Below are 25,651 nucleotides of genomic sequence, written 5' to 3'. Positions count from 1 at the left end.
GAGGATGGTGCGGGCGGCGCACGGCGCGCGGGGCGGGCGGCGCGCGGGGCAGCGGGCGCGACACGCACCGGCACCAGCGGCTCCTCCCGCGGCGGCCGCCGCCACCTCCGCGCACCGGGCCGGAGCGCGGCGCGCCGGTGAGTACGGGGCAGCCGAACTGAGTTGCGCGGGGCACGGCACGGCGAGGAGTGGGGGCCCGCGGCTGCGGCAGCCCGCGCAGAGGCTGCCGCGGCGGGGAGCGCCGACCCGGCCTGTCGCGCTTTTGGCGGTAGCCCCCGCTCCCGGCGATCGGGGGCAGAACTTTAGCTTCCCGCTTTTCGTGGTCTCTTTCGTTGTCTCCCCTCGCTGGGGGAGTTGAGTTGTCTCCCTCGTTTATTTAAAAATTTAAACTGCGTCAGGCGAAGGCGCTCGGGGGGCCCTTATCCTAGTTCTTATCCTAAAATAGGGCGAGGGGAAGGTTGGGAAAAGAACGGGCTGGGAAAGCCTCCCGAGCGAGACGCCGCTGGCCCCATTCTGCCCGGCCGCGGCACCTCCGCCGTGCCCGGGCGGGCGGGTCGCGGCACCTTTCCGCGCTCCTGAGGTGCCGGCGGATTCGCTCCGTAGAGCGCTGGCTGATGGGGGTGGCAATGCCCCCCGGCCATCCCCTATTCGGGATGGACATCTCCTAGGTGGCCGGGGCGGCAAACGGGAGCTGCGAGTGCTTGCCCCGCTCTGGGCGAGTTGGTGAAGTTGGTGTTGGGATGGGTTTTTCAGAGAGAGCTGCGGCTGCTCCCAAGTTGCTGGTGAAGGGCACGCGCTTCAGGGCTGGCTTTGGGTATTTTCCTCCTGTCGTCTTCGTTGTCTGCCGAGTAGAAACGGGGAGGTTCAAATCTTACGTGCTGCGTCTTAGCAAATGGGAAGGCAAAGGTGGGGCAGGCAGTGACCTTGGTTAGGGCAGAGGGGACCACTCTTTGAAGAAGCTGTGAAATGTGGTGGGGAGCGGGAATTTACCTCACGGACTGTTGGAGAACAGCAGACTTCCCGAGCCTGGAGCTAGGGGCTTAACTGGGGTTGGATTCATCTCGAACTGGGGGAGGGAAGTGCAAGATGCATGCTTATAAGGATCTCCAGAAGCTAATTTTTTTGTTTTCTTCTGGGTATTTTTTTGTTTTGCCTTATGTGTTCAAGTTTGTAACTGTCTCAGAAAATTTATTCACAGGCTAATTTTATTCCAGCATGCTGGAAAAGTTGCATATCACCCCTGACACATTCAGCTATTCAGCTCTTACACGTTCCTCCCTGTAGTAGACTCAGCCCAGTAGTTGCTTCCTTTGCAGTGAGCAATGGGATAAGGGAACATGCCTCTGTCATTATTGGTAGTGAGCCTTGCAGCCTGGGGTTTTGGAACAGCTCAGTACAATCTGCATGTAGCTAAATGCCTTCTCCTGGGTGCCACTGCACGGTCCAGGCTGCTCGTGTGGATTTTGCATGCCATGGGCACACATGCAGATAGCTGAATAGATTCTCTGATAGATTCTCTGCAGCACTGAAAAGGCTTTTTAGCAGCTACTGTCAGAAGGGGTTGTTAGGTTAGGGATAATGGGTGTTGGCAAAATAAGTTGCTGGATCTGTCGGTTTATGTGATTTCATTATCTGTTTTCATCACCTTTTTTCTTCTTTCCCTTCTGCTTTTTCTTTTCAGGGTGATCTTGAGTTCCTAACTTGCTAGTGCTCAGCCTCCTCATGCCTCCATCTCCTTTAGACGACAGGGTAGTAGTGGCACTTTCGAGGCCAGTGAGACCTCAGGATCTCAGCCTGTGTTTAGACTCTAGCTTCCTTGAATCTGCCTCTTCTGCTGGTGAGAGCCACTCCAGTCTCTTCGGTGCACCTGTCGTGTCCCTAAAGGCTGCTAATCTGACGTATATGCCCTCATCCAACGGCTCTGCACGCTCCCTGAGTTGTGGATGCAGCAGTGCCAGTTGCTGCACTGTGGCAACATACGACAAGGACACTCAGGCCCAAACTCCAGCGAGCACCAGCAGCACCCACACCGGAGCCTCCCCCACCTGCCCTGCCAACCAAATGGTCAACAGCAATGAGAATGCTGGCAGTCTGAGCCCGCTGGGTGGAGGGGGGAGCCCTGTCTCGGGCAGCGCCAAGCAACTTGCCAGCATCAAAATCATTTACCCCAATGATCTGGCCAAGAAGATGACCAAATGCAGCAAGAGCCACCAACAGAACCAAGGGCCTGTCATCATTGACTGCAGGCCCTTCATGGAGTATAATAAGAGCCACATTCAAGGGGCTGTCCACATTAACTGTTCTGACAAGATCAGCCGGAGAAGGCTCCAGCAGGGCAAGATCACAGTCTTGGACTTGATCTCTTGCCGGGAAGGCAAGGACTCCTTCAAGAGAATCTTCTCCAAAGAAATTGTAGTTTATGATGAGAATACCAATGAGCCAAGCAGGGTGATGCCTTCCCAGCCACTCCACATAGTGCTGGAGTCACTCAAGCGAGAAGGCAAGGAGCCCCTAGTCCTAAAAGGTAATCGTCCTCTTTGCCCAGGCACTGTGTGTTGGCTTGCTTTGCAGTGTGTACTCTCTGCTGTCAGCCTTGCTGATGGTTACACCTTGAAAGTATCTGTTTATCTCTGGGAAGGCCTGTGTTTCTCAAGTTACCAGTGGCAAAGCAAATGCCTTTCATGGACAAATAATGGAGCTGGTAGCAGAGAGATGCTTGCTTTTCTCTGGACGTTTGAGTAGCAGGAGAGGTGAGAAGTGGAAGGAGGAGGAAATGTGCTTCCTGGTGTCTGTCTGTGCAAAGAATTTCCCCCAGTGCTTATTCTTAGTATTTATAGCCCAAGGAGCAGAAGTCCAGGAGGGGATACTTCTCTTTTAGCTTATCAGACTGACCTTTACATAGGAGCCTTATTTTAATCCATGTAAAACTGGACTCATAGGTGCTGGAGATGGACAGTGGGAGAGTAGAAGGAGGGGGGATGAAAGGCGAGGGAGGTCACTTGGTCTGAGGCATTGTGTCATGGACCAGTCAGCAAAACTTGAACAATCAAATCTATTTGATTTGGTGATCTATCACCAAAATTTTGGTGATACAGGGTCAGAATAAGGGAGAGAAGAAAATTATTTGTTTAAAAAGTGATCTGAAATTGGTATATTTCTGTGTATGAGTGCTTATGTATGTATACATAAGCTTTACAGGCTATCCTGTAAAGGCTTCTGTTTTAATATGGAATTTGGTTTATCACATAATGCTTTGGTGGAGATGAGCCTCACCAATTAAGGCATCATCCAAGGACACTTCCCTTTCTTCACTTTATTATCGAGATCCTATTTATAACAATGCTGCCCTCTAGATTAAATTTCCTTTCCCCTGGGTTCTTATGCCATTCGGAGGCATGGTTGGCAGAGACTGGCTGTGGCAGTGGGAAACTATGGAAGGATTTGCTGCTTAGCTCATACTGTATGTATTTAACTTGCTTAATTTTTCTGTGCAGCTTGCTACTTCCAACCTGCACGGTGTGGCAGGAGAATGGAGCGGGCTGGTATTTTATCCCTTTTCCTCAGCCAAGTTTCATGGCTTTGTAGGACTTAGGGATCCTGTGAGATACTCCTCTGTGCGTGTGTCTTGTGGAAGCTTGAAATTGCTGAACTGTCCCCTTGCTCCTGGCAAGAGTGTAGACATACTGGGCTTGTTTCGATACTTGCTACAGTATCCCAGAATGCTTTTATTGAGTCTCTGGGGTCATGATGATGCTCTTCATCTGTAGAAGATGCAGCTGTAGAAGATTTGCAGCTGGATATGTCGTTGTATTCCGCAAGCCTTCCTATTTTTAGAAAAGTGGAGTGCTGGAAGATGTTCTCTGTCTTTCTCTGAAAACGCTGTAGCTTCTCTGAACCTCGCAGGGTACTTCTTCAGTACCTGGAATGAGATCATGGCTGAGATGAAGCTGCAGAGCAGTAATTGGGCAGCACTGAGCTATTGGGCCCTGTGGGCAGGTTGTGGCTGCCCCTTCTCCTACCTCCCAGCTCTGTGTGCTGCTCTGGGTTTAACCAGGTGCTTGTGGCAGTCCTTGGGCCGTTTTTGGTTTTCAGATACTGAGAAATGTTACCTCAAAGCCCTGCTTTAGCAGAAATCTCTTCCCCAACAGATCTGGAAGTGTGCCAGAATACAGAAAGCCCAAATCCTTTGCTTTTTGGATATAGTGATGAGCTGGGCTGGAGCAGACCTCACCTCAGGGAGCCTGTGGTGAGGAGCTCCCCCCATCACTGTAAGTCCCCTCCCGTTCTTTGAAGTGGAGCTCTAGCTGGGGTCAGATGGAGTTGAGCATGGGATAAAGCAGCATTTGGGAAGGCTGCGACTAACTTTCCGAGCTGGGGGATTGGCGCTGGAAGCACTCGTTACTTAGTTTCACTTGACAGACAGCGTTTTTTCCGTCGTGCTTCAGCCTCCCAGGAGCTGGCGCATCCCCATCCCTGTGTTCAGGCGCTAAAACGAAACTGGGGGTGGCCGGGGAGCCCTCTTTGCCTAGATCTGTTACTTTGACTGATTTCTCTCGCTCTCCGCTGCCCGGCCCTAATTTATTGCCGGCCCATCTGATCCCCCGTGTTGTGTTTGCAAACACTGGTTGCTAGCCGGGCTGTCCAAGTTCTCGTCCCCCCAGTGCGGTGCCACCTTCTCCATGTTTGGTGCTGCCTGTCAGCCCGCGGCCCCGCTGCCGCTCTCGTGGCATGCTGGCGGCTCGCTGCTCGGTCCCATCGCCGAAGCTGGGGCTTGGGTTACATCTGTGCCTGACAGCGCCTGGCCCCGCAGGCAAGCGGCTTTAAGGTGGCCCAGGCTTTTTGAGCAGCACAGCAACTCTACTGTTTTCCAAGGCCGGGCCATGATCTATAGATAAATGTATGTATGGTGTGCCTTATTAGGCACGAGTTAAAAAGAGGTGGTCTGGTTTATTTTTAATCTAGCAGACCAGTGTATAAACTAGTGCTGGGACAAGAGAGGGTTTTGTGTAAGCTGTGGCATGGAAGATTTTGAGACTTCAGTTCCTCCCTTTCTATCCATGCCTCTCCTTGCTACTCCCTTTAACATTTTTTTGGTCATAAATGTAACACATGCATAATTTTGATTTAAACTCTTAAAAAATTTGCTTATTTCTTTTGCCATGAGGCACAGCAACACTTGAAATAGGCATAAATCATCTATTTTTACAAAAAATAAACCCATAAGAATCCTGTATTTCACAGTCCTGCTATACGGGCCATAGCAGCCTGAGCTGTCCTGGCTGAAGCTGCTGCTCAGTCTGTTTATAAACAAAACAGGAATAAATCATGTTTTCCCCAACACCCCATGACTATGGTATTCCATGTTTGCTGAAAACTAAGGCCTCACTTTTTGTGGATGCTTTTTTTTTCCCCCATTTTTTTTTTCATAGCATTGGAATGGAGAGGGGGCAAAATCAGTGATACGAGCCCAGTGTCCCTTCTGCTCGAGGCCAATGTCAAAACTGAATTTGGGGAGGGGAAGAGCATGGTGTTTTGACCCCAGTTTGGGTCAGTAGCCCTGGTCCTCCTTGGTAGGGCTGTACCCCTTTCCCTCCTGCAAACCCAACAGTGAGGCATCTCTGCCTTCCCTGAGCACCTCAGGTCATAGCAAAAGTTTCCTTGAGTCTTGGGGGCTTGTGTGCTTGAGTTTGCTACTGGTACCTAAAAATGGAAAGTGGGAAATTCATTTGTATTCAGATGAAAAGTACTCATTTTCCATGACTGAAACATTTAGGCTTGGAGTTCAGCTTTTTTCAATCTACAAAGGAAAATAAAATGAAAAATTGAAGCATCTATGCCAGCACATCTTGCAGCTTTTAACACGAGAGGAGTTGCCTTTGTCTCTCTGACCAGGGTCCAGTGGCATTGTCTCCATCCTGCTGTTCTTCTTCCCTCAAGACCCACCAGTGGGAGCCTTGTGAACCTGCTTAAGTCTTGTGTTTAGTTTGTAAATGCTTTTGTGTTTGACTTCAAGAAATTCAAAAGCAGAGGTGAAAAATATGACTAGGTTTTTTTTTTTTTTAATTCCCACTATATGCTGTAAACTCATGGCCAGACTTCTGCAAAGGAGATAGGAAAGAATTACCTGGTTCCTCCACAAAACCTGGTTCTATCTTAGTTCTTGTTCACAGTCTGAGGAGCTTATTTATGCTCTGCCTTTCATTCTTTTCTCTGCTCATCAAAATAAATGAAGTGACTTGCTCTCATTATAGTGGGGAGTGTAAGACCTGCCAAGAACCCATTTCATGCCTTCTGCCATGGTCTAAGAATAGTTTCAGATCTCTTACCACACTAGAATCACATATCAGCAAAATTGAAACAACTACAGAGGGACTGAGATCCTTACAAAAGGAATAATTACTTGCTTTATGTTCTCCTACATTCATGTAAATACTGTGATCAGCTGCCTTTGAAATACCTGACCTGGTCATAACTTGTACAAATACATTAATTATTACTTTCATTAATTATAGAATTTAACAGTGTCAGTGTTGCTTTAAAAGCTAATTGGATTACACTGCAGAAGTGTATTTGAAAGTAAAACTTGATGTAATGGTCAACAAATCCAGCTGACCAACAAAACATGTGCCTGGCACTTATTTCCATCAGAGATCTCCACTGAATAAGTATTAGGTTGTAATAGGGAAATGTGTAGTTTTAAAAACACTGGACATTTCATGTGAGTTACTTAACATTTAAAAATAAAATGTGTTCCCTCTGTGCTGCAGAGGAGAGCTGGACCTATCAGTCAGTGGGGGAGAAGGTTCTGCTAGCTTTGTCAGGGCTGAGATTTCACCTTCAGTATTCAGGCTCTGATTGCTGGTGCTTAAAGTATCTTTCTTCTGAAATAAATAATCTTCTTGGCCATCACACTAGAAAATTGGTTGTATGTGTCACCTTTTGTATATAAATAAATTGGGACAATGGTGTGGCCGGAGAGCAGGGTCTTTTGACATATTTTGAGGGTATGCTTCTGCAGAGGAGGGGTACCGCTACACTTTGCCTTTTCAACAGTAATGGTAAATGTGGTATTTTCTCTGAGATTATGGCATCTGAAAGTTTGCTGTGCTGGCTTGCATGGTGCCTATCACATTTTACTGTCCTTGGGAAGAGAGCAATGACACTGCCTTGGAAAGGGAGGAATATAAAGGAGATTCCACACCCCCCCCCTTTTTTTTGGCTCTGCAGTTTCTTGTACCCTTGGAATTAAGAACTAAGAGTTAAGAAGCAAAATGTTACATTAGGCAAACCTCTCTGATGCTTGTAAAGAAAAATCTGGTTCCAGTTCTGTGTAAACTGGGGTAACATTTCCTATGATGTTCCTGGTAGGTAGATGTTGGGTTATAATTAGCTGAATGCCTCATGTGCTGCCCTTACCCTTGCCCTGCCAGAGGTGAGAATTTCTTGTACTGAAATCCTTCTAGGATGGTGTGCTCGTTTATCTTCTGGCTTTTTGCTCTCGAGGTGAACACAACCTTTTGGAGAGGCTCAGGATGGGTAGCTGTGTTTGAGTTTTGAGTGGTATCTGGATCTTAACTAATACAGATGGACTATTTTTTTAAATTTATTTTTAGACCTGTACATGTGTGGTTTGCTTCCAAAGCAGCAGCCAAAGTTTTCACTACACTTATGAGCACATAAGTTTTTAGTGAGACTGCCTTGGCTGTATGACGCGTTTGAAGTGGGAGCCCATCCCTTTTCTTTAGGCGATGACTCTTTACTCTGTGAAAAGCCCCATTATTGTTATTTATGCAAACAACTCAAAGATGAAGAAATGCCATAAATATAAGCAGCATGCACACATCTCAGCACTTCCCTGCTTTGCAATTTTGCCAGCCAGGAGGGAAACACCTTTCAAATATTCAGCATCATCTTGCAGGACTACAGAAGTCATGCTGTTTAAAGAAATAGATTATGGTAATCTGAAGATAACCTAATGCATTGTTCCTCTGTGTGTGAGATAAGATTATGTGTAGTGCTTGGGCCTTTTGGGAAGTCCCTGGTGGGCCTGGGAGAGTGCTGGCTACAGAAATCACAAGGCTGACCTGAATTACTGTGAGCAGCTGTTTTTCTGAAGATTTGATTTGAAGTTCTCATCTGAATCAGTCTTTAGCAGTTTTTTAAACACCTCAGTACTGTAAAAGTTAATTTATTGGTATCACAAAGGTGTTTGGTAAGCTGGGATTTAAAGAAAGCAGTGTATATATCATGGATGTCACCTTTCCCAGCCTCATGGAAAAGTAAAGGCTGCAAAGAGTCAAATTGAGAGGATCAAGGTGCTGTCTTGAACATTGTATTTGATTCAGCTTCCTCTGGCAGGCCTTTCACCTGCTCTTAATCCATTGAGTGTTGAAGATTGTGGGAAAGCTGAAATGTGCACTAGCACTCTTGGATTCAGCCACCAGTCCTTCCTGTGCCTGTCAGGACACCCTGTGATGAGGCAGAACGGGGAGTGCTGTGGGTAGGAGGCACGAGGGATCCAGGGAACATGTTTTCGCAGCTGGAAAGTCCAGGAGTGCTCATGGTCTCTGCACAGTGTGTTGATGAGTGCTCTGTGGTTCAGTAGTGAAGCTTGGGGGTTTTATTGTTTCATTTTGTTTAAACACCTTGTGACTTTTTAGTACAGGAAACTCTTTGCTTCATTTAGTATCTATAGTGAAGGCAGCCTCACATCTGGGAGCAGTCTGAAGGTTGTTTTTGTTGTGTCCTGTGCTGCTTAGAAAGACGTTGATTCCCCATGGGCCTATGTCCTACCAGGAGGTGGTCTCTCACCTAGTTCTGGATCAGCATTTTGGGGGCTGGAAGGAAAGGGAAAGAGATGGAGAAGCAAGTCAGTCCACCATGTGGTACAAAAAAGGAGGAACTGGACTAGAGGGATAAATCTGGGCCTAGATAACAGGGCGGTCTTGTGGCCAGGGGAGCTCTGATTAAGCCCACACGACAGGCTTGCCATGAAGCGTAGAGAAGTTATTTTCATTTTGTTTTTTGTTGTTGTTGGGGTTTGGGTTTTTTTGAAGGGTTTTTTTTTCGTGTTTTTTTGTTTTTTTTGGTTTGTTGGTTTGGGTTCTTTTGGTTAATTTTTTTTTAATGCCCTTTGCACCATTTTTATCAGAGCTTATCTCTCTTGTTGCCATTGGTGTTAAGTGTGTTTGACCCTGGCTCCATCCACAGTCACAGTAGTGCCCTGGGACAACACACCTGCCTGCTGCAGAAAGTGGGAGATGGATTTAAGAGCACCCTCTTCCCTTGTTAGTGCATTTTTTTAAAATTTTAGGCTCTGACTTGCCTCTGGGTATTTTTTTTTTTTTAATCGGGGTTCATCTTCATGTGTTTCTCTGCTTGGGTGAGGGAGTTGTCTCCTTTTCAAAGGAATGCTCTGCTCCCAGTAAAAAGAGTGAGATCAGGAAGGGGCACAAGCTTCTGATCTCCTGGCACTTGGTTTCAGTGAGCTTGTCCCATGAGAGTGCATGCAGAGAGACCTAAACTGGCCAGTCTGCAGGGAGCAACTTGGGACCCTGTAGGTCTAGGTGCTACCTAGTCCCTCTGACTTGAAGGAATGAGCTTATGAGCTGCTGCCTGGGGCAGTGCCACCCTTTGTCTAGCTCAGCTACAGCCACCCACGGCTCCTGCAGTGGGAGCTTCTGCACTGGGCTGTCCCCACTGGAGGGTCTGGGCATGGCGAAGTCAGGAGGGAACTGTAAATCTGTCATTATGTGCTGCTGGAGGGACAGGAATGCTCCTACTGAGTGGAAGGTCTCTGGAGCCACTGCTCCTGCCAGGGTTAAGTGCTGCTTTGTGCACATGCAAAACCGGCTTTGAAGGAGTAAGTTGGAAAATATAAATTAAGAGAACAATAGAGATGTGAACACATTGGCTCCAACTCTTTTACTAAGTCCTAGCTTTAAAAAGTCTACAGCATGCCTAAATTCCTACTTGGTCCACTGCAACAGAGAAGAGCTGCTTCTAATTAAAGGTAATAAAAAAAAATGTTACTCCTTGTCCACACATGAATCATCATATATTTTATTTTATTTTTTTTTTACAATGGCCTAAAGAGACTTGGAAAATAGAAGATAACTTGCAAGCTTCTGTCATATCAGTCAAATTGATTATCTCCAGTTCATTATGCCACAGTGTGATATTAAGCCTTATGTAAGCAGTTGAACACTCATGCTTTAAAGCAAAAGCTGTTGTTGGAGCAGTTGACCTGCACTATGTTGATGCTGGGCTCTTAATTCTTCTTGTTCTCTGTTAAGGTAATGGGAATCTGTCTGTCCAGTTGATGAGAGCTAAGAATAAGGCTTTTGCTGGTGCTTAAAATTTTCTGGCATGTTTTAGGTACAGAACCACTCTGATTGTTTAAAATGAAATTATTCTTAAATTCATAGGTGTTAGTCCAGAAAGGCAGAGCAGCATCTCTGTTGAGGTACAACACACTTCTTATGTTTCCTGGGAAATATTAGTGGAGACAAGGAGTTATTTTATTTGGACACAAGGATTGATTTTCATCTAGCTGAAAATATTCCTTGTTTTATTGCTGTTTAGCTCTGGATTCTGTAAATATGTCTTTTTCTCTTCCCCCTCTCCCTGCTTCCTTCTTGCCTTAAGTCTGAAGAATATGGATGCAACCTGGGTCGACTTTCTCTTTGCCTGTGGGGTTTTTGGGGGCTAGCCTTGGTTCCTTGACCATTCAGGCTGGGATGTATGTGCCAGCAGAGCTTTTGTCAAAGTTGGAGCTAGCGTACACCTTGCTAGTTCCAGTAGTGTGCTACTTTTAATTTGGACTCTGTGGCACTGAAATATGTCAAGATAGCATCCTTTGCTTTCTCTGTTTTTCCTTCATGTGCTTTGGAATACCTTGCTAGAAAATGTCAAATCAGAGCCAGATACTGTTATTTCTAGATAAAAAGGTAGAAACTTTTCAGTCTAAAAAGAGTTTAAATTCATCAGGAATGGATGGTACTCCCAAAGGTGGGTGTGGTATATCAGCACCCTGTTTTCCTTTCATATTAATGTGCATAGTGCTGGTGTTTCTGATGTAGAGGAGCAGTGGCTTGGACTGGAAAAGAGCCTGTGTTATCCTCAGGAGAAGCAAAGCCTGCTCTCTCTTTAGAAAGAAATTGTCCTGGAGAGGTTGCCCTTAAAAGGGGAAAGAGAATAAATGGATGACTGAAGCATGAAAATGTCAGTGTTCTCTAAAATACACAGATTAAACAGAAAGGTCCACTCTCACGCATCCAGAATTATGGATGTCTGACACAGTGCTGGGACCCTTCTCCCTCCTCAGATGTGCTGAGCCACAGCTGCCTGCATCCTGCTCCTGTGCTGGCTCTTTCCAGGCCACTTGCTTGAGAGATGCATATGGTGATGGCCAGGGAGGGAACTGGTAACAGATTAAAAAACAAATGAAACTTGCTGTTTTGGGCAAACCTGCTCAGCTCTACCTGTCTGGGAAAACAGACCCATAGCTCTTTGTCAATAAAAAACCATTTGTGGTATTTTATTGCATTAAAATAGTTTCTGTTCCCTCCCACCTCACTTCCCCTGCCTCCTTTGTACGTAGCTTTAGCATTTCTTGATGACCTTTTTGTTAATATGATTTCCAGTGGGAGCATTTCACAGTAGAAGTATGTATTCCTTCAGGGTTTATGTTAACATTTCCAGTGATTATTTAATTGGACTTCATGTTAGCCTGCATCCCCTTGGGAACACATACTTTTGCCATGAGAAGTTGTAACGTGACTAATTTTGAGTTTCTGCTATAAATGCTTGCCCTCCAGGGAGGGTAAGTCCAGTCCTCCTTGGTGGCTGCAGAGTCGTCATCATAGCGTGTTTGGGTTGTGGGGTTTCTTGTCTTATTTCTATTTACATTCTTGTATGGTTTAGTCCTTGTACCAAAATTCAGAGCAGACCTTCTCCTCTTTCACCTTCCTGGCTGCTCCCCAAGGATAACACAGTGCTTTGAAGAATGCTAGCTTATTTCCCCATGAATACTTGAGTTTTTATTTTGAAATAAGCAGACTCAGCACTCCCATAGAATAGGGCAGTTTTCCAGTTGCAAGCTGGAACCACTGTCTTGAATACAGAGAGGTGGTCCCAAAGTATTCAGGGTGGCTTCTGGACAGGCTGATGAGCCCAAAGGTTAGTAGCATCTCTTGGAAAAGCTGACAAGTAAAGGGATGATATGGATGGGATATGTGGGTTTGCTTGAATGTTCAGGGTCTGAGAAAAAACCCTAAATTTAAGACCAAGAAAAGTATGAAGAAGAATTAAACTGAAATCCAAGAAAGGTTTTCTAGTGACAGGTCAAGGAAAAAAGATTATTTTTTTCTAATTGGAACGAATTTAGATGATCTAGTAGTCATGAGAAGAGGAAAAGTGAAGGGGTGAAAGCTGATGGTGGAAAAAAGCAAGTCATATGTTGAGGTGTGGGAGGCTCCTGGGGGTGATGGTGTGGTTGAAAATGGGTGATGGTGGGATGGGAGGAGATGAGAATGGAGCTGGACAGAGCCAGTAACTCTGGCACAGCCTGGCAGGGGAAGGGGCATTGGATGACTTCTCACCTGCCTCCCAGGATGTGACCTTGGGAGAGCCAGCTTTGCTGTGCCTGGTGTCAGAGGAAAAAAATAAAAGTGGATGAGGCCAAGGACTTCAAAAGCCAGTGGGCGAGGATGTGCTGTGGTATGGGGTGTGAACCATAGTGAGATAAAATTAGAAATAACGCGTGTGCACGTACCTCGATGCTGAGGAGAAACCTTTTCTCTTCATCTGGCATCACACTCTTGACTTCTAAAGGGACCTCAAAGCCCTTATGTCAAGGATATGCTTGTGATTCCTCTAGGTCAGAATCTGTGTACAAACTGACCTCTCGGGATAGTTCCCACACAGAAAAAAACTGACCTTGCAAGTTCTTCAGAATGCGAAGTTTTGCCTTTTTTTTGAAGTGCTGCTGGCAGCTCAATAGGAGGGAGAGACTAAACTAGATTGAGTGTATCAAGGTGGAAGCTGTTCTTTGTGTATGCTGTTTACTTTTACTTTTTTATGTTTGCTCAAAGCCTAATCTTTTGCAGCACAGCTGTTGCTGAATGCTGTGCATGTGACAGGGAGAGCACCATGGCAGGGTTTCCTTGGAATATCTTACAGACATGGGAGGAGTTCACTAATGTCACCTGGCTGAGTGTGGTCCAATAGGTCCGCACCCCTGTAGATATAAGGGAGTTGCCCTTCCTGCTGTGTGGGCAAATACAGCATTTCCAGCCATGTCAAGGCTGCTGCAGCAGTGAGGGCAAGCCTTGCTCTGGTGTAGCTGTGGTCAGGAGATGGCCATCTGCTTGGAGAGTAGAAACACTCCTACAGTGATCTGCTTGGATCTAGAAGAAGTTTGGGAAGCAGAGCCCTGCTTAGGCAAGGAAAGTGTGTGTCTTGTGTTGTTCTGAGATCTGAGCATCCCTTCTTTCAGTGCCTCAGGATGAACAGAGCATAATCCCCAGGACACATCAGGATCCATCTTTGTTGTGGCTAAAATCACTCTAGCAACATCTGTGAGCAAGTGTGATGGCTGCATCTTCTACTGCAAGGCGGCCTTAGGTCCTGTGCCTGATGGGTGCAACCCCAGTGCTGCCATGCCCTCCCTGATAGCTTCCTTGGTGCTCAGCAGACCTACACCTGCAGCCATAGCTGTGTTGGTGGTATGAAGAGATGGTCTAGGTCATTTGCCATATCCTGCGAGTGGATTGGGCCTATAATGGCAGAATTCTGCTTCAACCTGTACAACAGCATCTTCCTTAGTAGAAGGTCCGTGGTACAGGAGCAGCCTGCATGGTGGCATTGCAGTGGTGGTAGCTCAGCACCAGTGTGCCACCCTGCAGCAGGACCTCTAGACACTGGTGGGCAGCATGGTGGGGGGCCCTCCTGCCCAGGAGGCTGAGTAAGGAGGAGAGCACTGGGTGGGTGAAGCATCTGGACAATACCTAACTTCTATTTTTACATGCTGGAGTCACATTTGCTTAATCTTGAGGCATCCTGTGCTTTGAATCAACTTGACACAAAGTCATCTGTTCATTAATAACACAGGAGCAGTTTAATTGTTGCCTTAGTGGAAAAATACATGAGACTGTCATCAGCTGTTGCTTCTGGCAGTGCTTTTCTGCAGTAATGTAAATAAATGAGGTCACAGGTTTAAAGGAACAGGCTGTATTGCACAAATTCAAAACACTGTCTTAAGCAGATACACATCAATTGTCTGAGTGTCTCTGTCCTCCACCCCGAATGCTCCCTGTGACATTTCAGCCCTAAACTCACTCAAACACAGCTGCAGAGTTTGCTGTAGTGGTACTCACAGGGCACATGCAGAGTGGGTGTCTTAAAGCTTGGCTTCACTCCTGAGCAACTAAAGCTTGTGGTGACTAGAACTGTGGTATCGCCAGATTCTCTGCTGTGCACCCCACAAGAGCCCAGCAAAACGAGAGGAGGGGAATTTACAGATTGAACATCTCTTCTGCTGATACTTCCCAGTATCCTGGGATTTCTGTTCTTCTTGTGCTTGTCTGTGCATTGTTTTGTTTTTTTTTTTTTCCTTTTTCTTTTCCAAGATGGCTTTGTGGTATTGTAATCAAGGATGAGCCAATCCAGAAATCCGCCTGGACAGCTTTGAAAACCATATAAAAGGTCTGGTTGTCTCCTAAGACCACGTGCTTAGTCTAAATGTGACTTCCCACATCTGCAGTCTGTCATGTATAAAAATATGTTCCTGTTTGCAGTGGGAGCGGGAACACCCAGTACCTGCCACGCTCAGAACAAAGTATATCCACACCAATGAGGTAATGCAAAGGTGTTGCTTTGTGGTGAGGGTATTTGACTGTAGCTGCCTCTCTCTGAGCTCTGCCACAGGAGAGGGAACCAAGGTCATTTACTCCCTTAACTATGGGGCAAGAGCCTGTTTCCAGATAGGAAACGTATTGCAAATGTGCCAAAGCATATTGTGGACCCAGATCCTAGTTTGCATGTAGTCATGCAGCCGGAGAGCAGCAGTGGTGGCTGAAGGAGAGACAGAGGAGGAGGCCAGATGTTACTGTACTCCTTGTACTTAAATTCTCAATATTTTTGAACAACAAACAACAAAAACCCTAAACTAAAAAGCTGCAATGGTAGAAACAAACAAAAAAATCCCTTCAAACAAACAAATCCCCAACCAGCCATTCCACTTTTATAAATTTGTGCAGGTAAGGTTTGTTTCTCTAGATTTCTTTGAAGATGATGCTATTTTAAGGCCATAGTCTCTTGTAAAAAGCTGGCTGCCTCATTCTTGCTGTACCTTTTGTGCTTGCTTTGCATTGTATTTGCCCTCTTCTGATGGCAAATGATGGACACTGTTAAGCATGACTTTTATGCCAGAACCATGCTTCTTGTATTTTTTTATTTGTTCAGAGCTGCTTTGGCTGCTGTTCAGCTGCTCACCTGGTCTTGCAGTGCTGGTGTGAGCCCTGGGCTCCTGGGTGGCTTTGGAGCTGGAAAATCTGTGTGCAGCTGCTGCTTGGGTGCTGCCTGGTGGGGGAGTTTGAGAAGCATTAAGTGAGATGTTTATGGGCAGATGGCTGCAGAGAATTGGAAAAAATGAGTGGGAGTAGCTGGAGCATGTACGGTGCTGACTTAAAGCTTCCCCAAAAGTCTGAGGTCTCAGACACTCCAAAGTCTGTTGTCACTTACTAACTGTTCTGGCAGGGCAGGATGTTGGAAAATGTCATACAATTACAACTGCAAGAATGGTTCTGCAACCTGGGTGTTGCATCAGTGGTGAGCAAAGAGCCCTTGGTGTTCTGTTGTATTCTGCTAAATACCACACAAGGCCATCTGCTAGCAAGAGATCTGCTTCCCTGATTTCCTCATGGAAGAAATACCTTGGGTTCCCCAGCGTGCTGAGTGTCCTTGTATGTCCATCTCTCTTTGGGTTTGGGTAGGTTCAGCCCTCTGAACACCTGTCCAGCAGCCGTTCTGGAACAGAGCGAAGGCACTTGGGATGTTGTCCATGCCCATGCACAGGCTGCATCCCACTGGCTGGGCATACTTCTCCATGCTTTGGTCATTACAAGCTCTGTGGAGTGTTTAAAGCCAGGAGAGATGGGCTGCTGGCAGAACAGTCTGTTGAAGTGGACATCCATCAGTGGCTTATCATCTGCCTGCTGGCATTTTGGTTTGTCACTGAAGGTGGCTACACTCCTGAGTCCAGACTCCATGGGTGTGGTTCCAGCAGCACTGCCATGCATTTCCATGGGCTTTCTTGGTGGATATATGTTACCTCTCTACTTAGATTGTCTCTATATGATGAAGGCTTTTCCCATACTGCAAACAGCATCTGAAAAGCTGCTTTTAAAATGCTTCTTTTGTGCTAGCAAGGAGCTTCTGCTAAGTTGTGTTTCTTGGCCAGAGGTGTGTTACTGCCCTCTGTAATGCTTCCTTCATTCCCCAGGTTTGGAAAGGCTTGGGCAGGGTCAGCCACAAAACAGCTTTTGTTACAACCCCAAGTGGTGTCTCTGCATCCATGCCTTGAGCTTTCTTGGATGTGGAGTTGTGGTCAGTAGCAGTGGTGTCTTGCACCTTACTGAGTTTAATGAATCAATTCTCAGACCAGGCTTGCAAGAGCTTTGTGTTGGCCTCTGGTGTGGGTACAGCTTCTTTTCTCCCACCTTTTCTAGCCTTCCTAAATGAAGACTTGAAATGAACTGAAATAGCAGCTTCTTGCCAATGGAATACAGATGCATTTGAATACTTTGTACGTTGTGCTTACTTTCATGTGGAAAATCCATCCCTCTCTTTCTGACTGATCATTATTAACTTTGCTTGGACCCGTTTTTGGAGGTAGTCTCAAACTTATGAAAAGCCTGAGTATTATGTATGCTTGAGCTCACTTAAATTACTCTAGTGCCTCATAAATCAGTTTGTGCAAGGATCGAGTGTGTTGAGAAAGGAGCAGCACTCAGGAGGTGTCTGGGTCCTTCTTTGGGACCTGCATGACTCATATGGCAGCACAAATTCAAGCTAAGCTCCTGCTGTTGTATTTGGTTTAAGCTTCCTGCCATGACTGCATCTTGCTGCATCTTTTCCTGGGTACCAGTGTTCTTGTCCCGTCCTCCTTTGCTGATGTGTCTGAGCCAGTTCAGGTTAGTGATCCTCTCCCCAGTAATGTGTTCTTTCAGAAACATTTGCTCTGAGAGTTGCTTTAAATATTGTTTGAACTGACTTTTTAACTCTCCTCTCACATGAGGAGATAAGCAAGGAGTGTGGGGGATGCGAACTGACTTTAGGAATGGTGACACTGGCAAATGCCTGTAAAAAATTGTGAATTAAGGTATTACATGTCTGGCTACTCCACTTGTTGGGGCATCTTCTGCATGTTGTATTTGGGGTCCTTTCCCATCCTTTGCCCTGATATTCTGCTGTGTCTTAGAAGGCAGCTGGTGAAGCAAGGTGGTGTCTGCTACACCATCCATGTGTCCCACCTGAGTGATGAACCAGTGGGGTCCTACCTCCAACTGGGGCTGCTTATTCCCAGAAGTCAGCAGGACAGGTGGAAAATGTGTGTTGCCTCTGGGGTCACTAAAAAAACTTTTTCAGGGGTTTTCTTGGGAATCCCAACATGCTGGGGCTATTGTTTAAAAAACAATATTCAAGCTGAATGGATTGCTTGCGCATTCAGAAAGATGGGAATGTGGGTTAGGGTTTAGCCTTTAGCCTAGACTACACACTGGGGCTGTTGGTTTAGATGAGACTTCAAACATCTTCAGCTTGGGGGCCATCATCCTGTTTGTTTTCTTGAGTGGACTGAGAAGACTTTTCAAGCCTGTTGAGGCCAGGTGGTGCAGTTGAGCTCAAATTTTTGTCCTTGCTCTTCTTTCTATCCTGATCCCTTGTTACAACTTTGAGAATAGAGATCTTTAAGGCAAATCTGTTTGCTCTGTGTCCTGTAAACAGCAGAAATACTTGAAGACAAGCACATTTTTGAGGCAGGGGAAATATTCTGCATTTTGTAGGCATTTCAAGGATTTCAGGGAAATTATGTTACTAGCAGTGTGTGAAGGACACAAGTTTGGATGTGGAAAAGGGCACTTTCATTACAGGGGCTCAGATGGTTGTAACTGGTCTGGTACCTCGTGCCCTTGGAATATAGCATAGGGCACTGAAATGGGCGTGGGTGAGTCCCACCTTAGGCATGTCACAGGCACTTGAATTGGACATTTGAATTGCAGCCCTCGACAGTAGTGTTTGATCCAGAGCCCGAGAGGCAGCATATTTTACTTCACTTTAACACCTTCACTGGTTCACTGTGAAAGAGCATGGAAAGGATGGAAATAGCCTCTCTTTTATTTTTTTTTCTTTTTAAATAACATTATTGGGAGGGTGACATTCCGCATTTATTTTGGCTAGCGTGGCTCTTTCTAGTAACTTCAGAGTTGCTCTCCCCTCTTCTGGGTTTTTTTTGGCTTGCAGTTAACAAAGTGCAATTGAGCCTGAGCACTTGGCTCCTCTCGATGCTGAGCATGACTTCAAGTATCCCAGTACAGCAGCGACGTGTGTGAGGTTGGGAGGAACGCATCCCTGCATTTCTCCTCTTTCTGCCTTTTTCTTTCAGAGGAGCCACCTGTTAGCATTACATCAGCAGCTCCCAGGAACGCTGCTGCCTCCTACCAAAGGCCTCACACAAAGTAGTGGTTCTTGTATTGTTTGCACTCAAAGAGCTGATGTCATACCAGCTGATGTCTTTGTGTGCTTTATGGGATCGCCATGGAAACTGGGCAGGTGGGGAGCCTGCCACTGATGTCAGTGCAGAATGAGGTGTAGAAAGAAGGTCCACTTTGCTTGCTCCAGCTCTTCGAAGCCGCCCTGCCGCATTCCTCAGAAAAAAAAAAGAAAGTAAGGGGAGGGAAATGGTTATTGAAAAAGCCAGCAATAGAGCAGAGAAGGCATGAGCTTCCTTCACTGAAAAACTGACTTCTCCTCCCCCCTCAGATCCATTTCTCAATCCATTTTAATGTCCTAAAAATAACTCTTGCTAGATATATTCAGGTGGCCGGGACAGCAAAAGGAGAGCTGTTTGCCACATGTTAAGCCAGCACCTCAGTCGCTTTTAGGTTACAAGGAGTGGTTTTCTTTTGTTTGGGCACACAGATGGATGCATGCTGTTCCCTGGAGCGATGCCAGGGTGAGCTCCTCCCATCCTCCTCAGAGATCCTGGGTGGGGGGATGCCCTGCAGGACTACTAAAGGGCAGGTAAAGCTAAGACTGTCCCATCTGGCTTGCTGCTCTGCTCTAGTGTGCTGATAGCCCCTTGGCCCCTTAGTTTTCGTGATATTTTCTTTCTTGGAACACCTTCCTTGCCGCATGGGCTGGTAGATGAGACAGCCTCAGCAGGCTGATGTTGCACAGAGGCATGTTTGTCTGTGAGCCCTGTTGTTCCTTGGCACCATCCACCATGCAGAGGGAGGACAATGCCTGCTGCTGATTCATGCTACCCTTGCTGTTGGCAGCCCAGTGACACTGCTACAGTGGTGGTGGGGACAGTAGAGCCAGCTCCAGCCCTTGTGGCCCCACTGTGTGCTCTGAAGAAATCTTGGGATATCTAACCAAAATGTCTGCTTGGTCTCTCTTCCCAGGAGGACTCAGTGGTTTCAAGCAGAACCATGAAAACCTCTGCGACAACTCTCTCCAGCTGCAAGAGTGCCCCGAGGGGGGAGGAGGGGGCGGTGCCTCCGCTGTGCCCCCCGTGCTACCTCAGTCCATCCCTACCACGCCAGACATTGAGAACGCTGAGCTCACTCCCATCCTGCCCTTCCTCTTCCTCGGAAATGAACATGATGCTCAGGACTTTGAGAAAATGCAGAGGATGAACATCGGCTATGTCATCAATGTGACCACTCACCTGCCCCTGTACCATTACGAGAAAGGCATGTTCAACTACAAGCGGCTCCCGGCCACTGACAGCAACAAGCAGAATCTCAGGCAGTATTTTGAAGAGGCTTTTGAATTCATTGGTAATTACCCTTGTCTGGAAATAGTCCTGTTTATTTTTTTATTATTATTTTTACCTGTTATAACAATTTAGAGTGAACTTTATGCTTTGCCAACAACTCTGAAGGCTGGTTAAGGCCATATTTCCTTTAGTTTGGGTTGTCAGAAATGCTGAGCACCTCATATTTCTGTTCTTTCTCATCTCTGGCACATCTGGTTGAGTAGCCCAAGGTTACAATTTTTATCTAATGATAGTAACGCCTACCTTCAGGCTTCTGAATTCAGGAAACCCCACAAAACTGAGACATTCATCATCCCCTCTTTTTTGATTCCTTTGCATTCCTAGTTTTCACACAGTGACTTTGAGCCAGTTTTTCATAGTGACTATTCTTAAAGGTCTCTCAGTCTTTCCTAACTTAATGAGAAAACTGACAAACTTTCACACTTGGCTTGTTCCACCATTAGATTTGTAGCTTCAGAGTATATGTGTGGTTGAGTGGATAGTGATGAAAACTTGCATTAATAAGCCTCTATACCCTGTAGGCTGTGTGAGAGAGTTCACCACAGACACAGAGCTTGTCGTGGAGATTGCTGAAGAAGTGACCCAGCAGTGTTCTGCACCTCATTACAATCAACAAGGCACAGCCCTCAACCAAGTTTGGGGCCATGCTCAGCTAGGCTAAAGCCAGGTGGCCACTTCAAGCAGGGCTGGTCAGAGAGGACTTCAGCATGTAGTATGAAAGCTTTTGAGGACCTTTCCACGCTCCTCTAGATGTTTTTGTGCACACTGCTTTTGTGGCGTAGTAAAGGTGCTTCCCTAGCACAAGTATGTGTCCTGAGAGGTTTTCTGAAATATGCCAAATATACCATTGACATAAAATTCTATTTTCTTGTGATGAGACTGAGCTAATTCCTTTACCAGTACTTCAGGCTTGATGGAGGAGTACTAGACAAAGGAAGAAGTGTCCTTGTGTGTGCACTGCAGCATAGGTCCTTGACTGACCCCGTACTGGGGCGGGGTGTAGAGTCGTGTTCCTCTCTGCCCTCCTTTGTGCTGTCTCTGCACTCAGGTACACTCAGGCTTGGCAAGGATTTGACCCCAGCTGTGGGACCAGGTGCCAGGGCAGGAGGCGCAGGCTCAGCAGGTTGCTGTGAGTCCATCTGCCCCTGCTATGTGTGGGGCAGGTCTGGCAGCTCAGAAGCAGATGGCTCCTCAGCCTTGCCTGGCTGTGTCTTGGCAGGGGGCTGCGGTGTGCTGATGCCTGTGCTCTGCAGCCACACTGCTTTAGTGAAGTGAACAGAGAAAACACTGCTTATGCTGCAGTTCAGGTGACTTTTACCACTCTGAGCCTTTGGCTTGTCTTCTACAGTGTGAAGGACCAAAGCATCTCTAACTCAAATTTTCTCTTGAGTTCCTAACCCAGTCCCAGCAGTACCAGTAGTGCTGTCAGTTCCCCAAGCTGCTGGTTACTGTGCACCTGGGAATGTGAACACTTGTTTGGGTGAAGGGCAGAGGAAAGGAAACCTTGCTTTCATCCTCTGGGAAAATAGCTGTATCAAGAAATCCAGTAAAACCTTAAACTTTGAGTTCAACAAGATGGAGAGATGCAATAGGCTAAGTTTAGGTAAAGAGACTGTGAAACTCCATTGAGGTCCTTTTCAGGTTGAAGAGAGAGATTTCTGCTCCCCTCATCCCCATGATTTGCAGTATGAGTTCTCAAAACTGAAAGATAGTGTTTGGCTTGTGACCTTACCAAGAGCAGAGAAAGCAGTTTTGCTCCGGAAAGGTTTAGAAAGCATTTCAAAACCCATTTAACTTCCTTTTTAATAATTACAGCTTGAGGGTCTGTCTTTGTTTTAATAAACAAGTATTTTTCTATTGAGAGTTTTTCTTCCGTCTCAAATTAACCAGCTGGGGAAGTAGCTGGTCAAAGCTTTCCCTTCCTCAGGGTAAACTTTAATTTGCATTTGAGAAGATTTGGAAATGTTTAAACAGCGGATTGTTGGCATATGCTTCTTTAAATATGTCTTCAAAAAACCACAACCAACCCCAGGTTTGGCTAAGACTAAAGCCATAGGAAGTGAAATCATCAGAAACTCTCTGGGAATGTGTGTCAACATGCATTAGAGAGTTTCAGCTTTCTGAAATACTAACTGGCAAAAATGTCTAGAGGGAAATTGGCTTTATTTATGCTTTCACAGTACAGGTTGAATGTGTAGGGTGGATTGAGCTGTACTCTTGGTGGGGTTGGATTCGTGCCAAAACCTGCAAACTAAATTCACGTTCCTCCTGCAGATTGAAATAAAAGAAGTAGTTTGAAATGTTACTTCCTGAAAGTTCCATCTCCTGTTTTAATAGCAAGCCGTTGGCAGATGAGGATGGTATGATAGCAACTGTCCTCTCTCATGTCCTAATAGCATGTGGTTAGAAGGACTCCTTCCCCCCTAAATGCTGCCCAGGGTGCCTCCCTCTAAGTGATGAATCGTGGTGGAGTGGGGGTGTGTGTGTATCCAGCTCCTCCTTTTGAAGGGGCACCACAGCAGAGACACCCACTGAAGCTCATTTCAAGAGTATCTTTGTAAAGCTTCACAGGACAGGGCGTTGAAATACGTGTATTGTTATTAATTGAATCTGAAAATACCTGGTTTCTAGAAGTGGTTCCCTGCTCTGAAAAACAGGGAGGTTGAGATGCTGACATAATGCAGTGGCATTGCAACTGAGGTGGAAATGGAGCCTGAGATTCCTCATCATGGACGTTGCCCTCCTCACAAAATGCTCTCTGGCAGTGAAGCAGCATCTCTCTAGCATGGTTCTACTAATAAAGGGCAGAGAGTGGATGTGAGGATTTTCAGTGTCAGACTGGACAGGGGGTTTCACATTCAGTAGCTCTGAAACCTTGGGGGAAGATGTGCTGGAGGGGAAGGGGAAGAGCTGTGCTTGTAATCAAATCAAGGGGCTTTTCACATTAAGTTACTCTTAATTGCACTGAGCTTTTTAATTCTAAGCTTTTTAGTTCTAATTTACAAACTGGCAGAAATCTTACTTTCTTCTATCATCTGTCTTGTTTGCAGAGGAAGCTCATCAGTGTGGAAAAGGTCTCCTCATCCACTGCCAGGCCGGCGTCTCCCGATCTGCCACCATTGTTATCGCATACCTAATGAAGCACACGCGCATGACCATGACGGATGCGTATAAATTTGTCAAAGGAAAACGACCAATCATTTCCCCCAACCTTAACTTTATGGGGCAGTTACTGGAGTTCGAAGAAGATCTGAACAATGGAGTCACCCCGCGAATCCTCACACCAAAGCTGATCGGTGTCGAGACTGTTGTGTGACGGCCACGCTGTGAGGGGGCAGAACCTGTTCTTCACCTGATTTGGGGCAGTGATGGGTGGGTTGTGGGGTTTTCTTTTAGCTTTCAAAGGGGAGTTTTGTGGCAAACTTTTCGTGAATAAAACCTTTTTTTGTAAGGAAAGGTTTTTAAAAGATCCAAGAACTTTGCTGGGTTTGGGATGCTGTTGTGATTTCCTTCTCAGACACTGGCAGAGCAGGGAGGCTTCAGGGCAAAAGGAGTACTTTTTAAAATAAAAACAATAAGAAGAAATGTTGGGCTTTTTTTCTTTTAATTTTTATTTTTCCCTCCTCTCTGGCTACTTGTAGAGTTTATGGCTAAGTAGTCTGTGCAGGTTCATAGACTGAAGAAACTTCAGTTGAAGATGAAACACAAATAGCCAAAACAAAGCAGAAAAAACCTCCCTGAAACAGAAGGGCCTTTGTTCTGCAAAGGCTTGCTAAAGAGAACCTAGCAAAATGCTCACCGACGCAAAGAAAATCAGAGCAGCTTAAAAGTCTGCAAGGCACTTTTCACACTCCAGCCTCAAACTAAAGAAGAAAACAAAGTTTATTTGGTGTGTTTCATGTTCCAGTTCTATTTTTCTAGTTTGGGGTGTTAGGTTTTAACAGTAAGGGACTTCGATCATTCTATGCCATATGCCTTCACTGGCTTCTTGTGCAATAATAATTTGGAGCTTGTTTTGAGTGTTCAAACCAATTAAGAGTTGGCTGCCCACTAATAATAACATAATAGTTTTTAAAGTCTAATAGTGCAACAGCAGCCAGCTTGGTTCAGAAAGGATAAATGAGAGCAATTATTTTGATCCTTTATATGATTTTGATCCTAGTTACAGTGCTATAAACCTTGTTACATATGTATATCAGAATGTACAAAAATCTAGAACAAGCAAAATTTATTTAAAAATATTTTTCACACAAAATATTGGTGTGTTTCAGTTGTCTATGTAAAAGAAATTCGATTATAAAACAAAAAATCTTTTGGAAAGTGTGTGTCCTTTTATTTCTTTAGCCATTTTCCATTTTCTTTCTATGGGATAGGGTTTTTGTGTTGTTCCCTTCAGTTTTTTGTGGTTTTTTTGTGGCATTGTACCTCTCCCATTGACAACATTGATCTCTCTTGTTTGGCATGTCTCCTTTAGCGTTGCGTTCCTGTCCTCTGCTGGTGGAACATGTTTTCTTTACTTTCTACTGTACTCTTCCATCTCTCTGTAACCAGATTTTCCTTTCTGGTTTGACTGAATTAGCAGTATTGGTGAGGGTTTTTTGGAACAGACCTGGTATTTCTACAGCTCAGTAGCCATTTGGAAAAATAAGAAATAAACAATCTCCACTGATTCCTTTTCATATTCCTCTAGTTAGCTTATCTTCGATGTTACAAAATTGTCCAGTTTTTAGACATGTGTTGGTCACATGTGCTTTTTCCTGGCCTCTCTATACCCCCTTGTTTAGCAGTTCCACAATTCCTAGGAATCATCCTCCTGGGATTTTCCCCTCCCTCTTGCCCTTCTTCCCTTCATGCACCTCCTTTTCCAGCTGTGTCAGTATTGTGTGGTGTGTATTGTAGGGCTGATATTTCTGCCTGACAGTGTCCCTTGGACAGCTGACTTTCACTTTCCTTGTTTGTATTCACTTTTTTTTAAAACTATCTGGTATGACCTGATCTGTTCTGGACTGTTACCACCTCTAAAGTTTATTTGTATAAGCCTAAAATGAGTTAGAAAACATTGCTCATATGATTCTGTTATGCAAACTGAACTGTCTCAGGAAGGCTGATAGCAGTGAAGGCTTTTCCTAGATGAAAACCTACATGGACTGAACCAAGTATAAAACAGGACCTGTTGGAAAACTTAATGTGTAATCACATTAGACATGTATATTTTTGTGGACATTTTACTTAAAATGTTGTTACTATATAGATATTTTCTTGAAACTTACCCTTTATTAAATTATTTTTGTACTGGAGTTGAATTTTATTTATTTTTCTTTTCTATGGTTATTATTGGTCCTTTTGTTCAAAGCACCCTTGACAGTGAGAGTTGCCCAGGAAGCAAAATTTCTTGGACTGTGACTGCTCCTAGAGCTAAGGGACAGAGAGAGTGCCATTTGCTGGTTGGGAGCCTTTGTGCTTTGGGAAGGAAGGAGGTCCCTTAGCAAAGCTGCTCTGCTTCCCTCCCTCATTCCTTTCCTCATGTTTGGGCCCAAACTCTTCCAGCTGTTCTCCATGAGCTGTAGGTGCCCCTTTTTAGGTAGGAGG

At 45.6% G+C, this 25,651-nt stretch overlaps 1 protein-coding gene across 1 annotated transcript; it reads left to right on the top strand.

Moving 5' to 3' along the window:
* DUSP10 (dual specificity phosphatase 10) lies at nt 1-25,359 on the top strand. The gene is made up of 4 exons (XM_039702040.1): nt 1-137; nt 1,682-2,524; nt 19,686-20,063; nt 23,113-25,359. The coding sequence occupies exons 2-4, from the start codon at nt 1,723-1,725 to the stop codon at nt 23,376-23,378; spliced, it is 1,446 nt and encodes a 481-aa protein (XP_039557974.1). The 5' UTR covers nt 1-137; nt 1,682-1,722; the 3' UTR covers nt 23,379-25,359.
* Nucleotides 25,360-25,651: the final 292 nt, after the last annotated feature.

The sequence above is a fragment of the Passer montanus genome, unplaced genomic scaffold (assembly GCF_014805655.1).
Source record: "Passer montanus isolate IOZ18808 unplaced genomic scaffold, ASM1480565v1 scaffold153, whole genome shotgun sequence".
NCBI lineage: Eukaryota > Metazoa > Chordata > Aves > Passeriformes > Passeridae > Passer > Passer montanus.
This window is presented reverse-complemented; position numbering and strand designations above follow the sequence as displayed.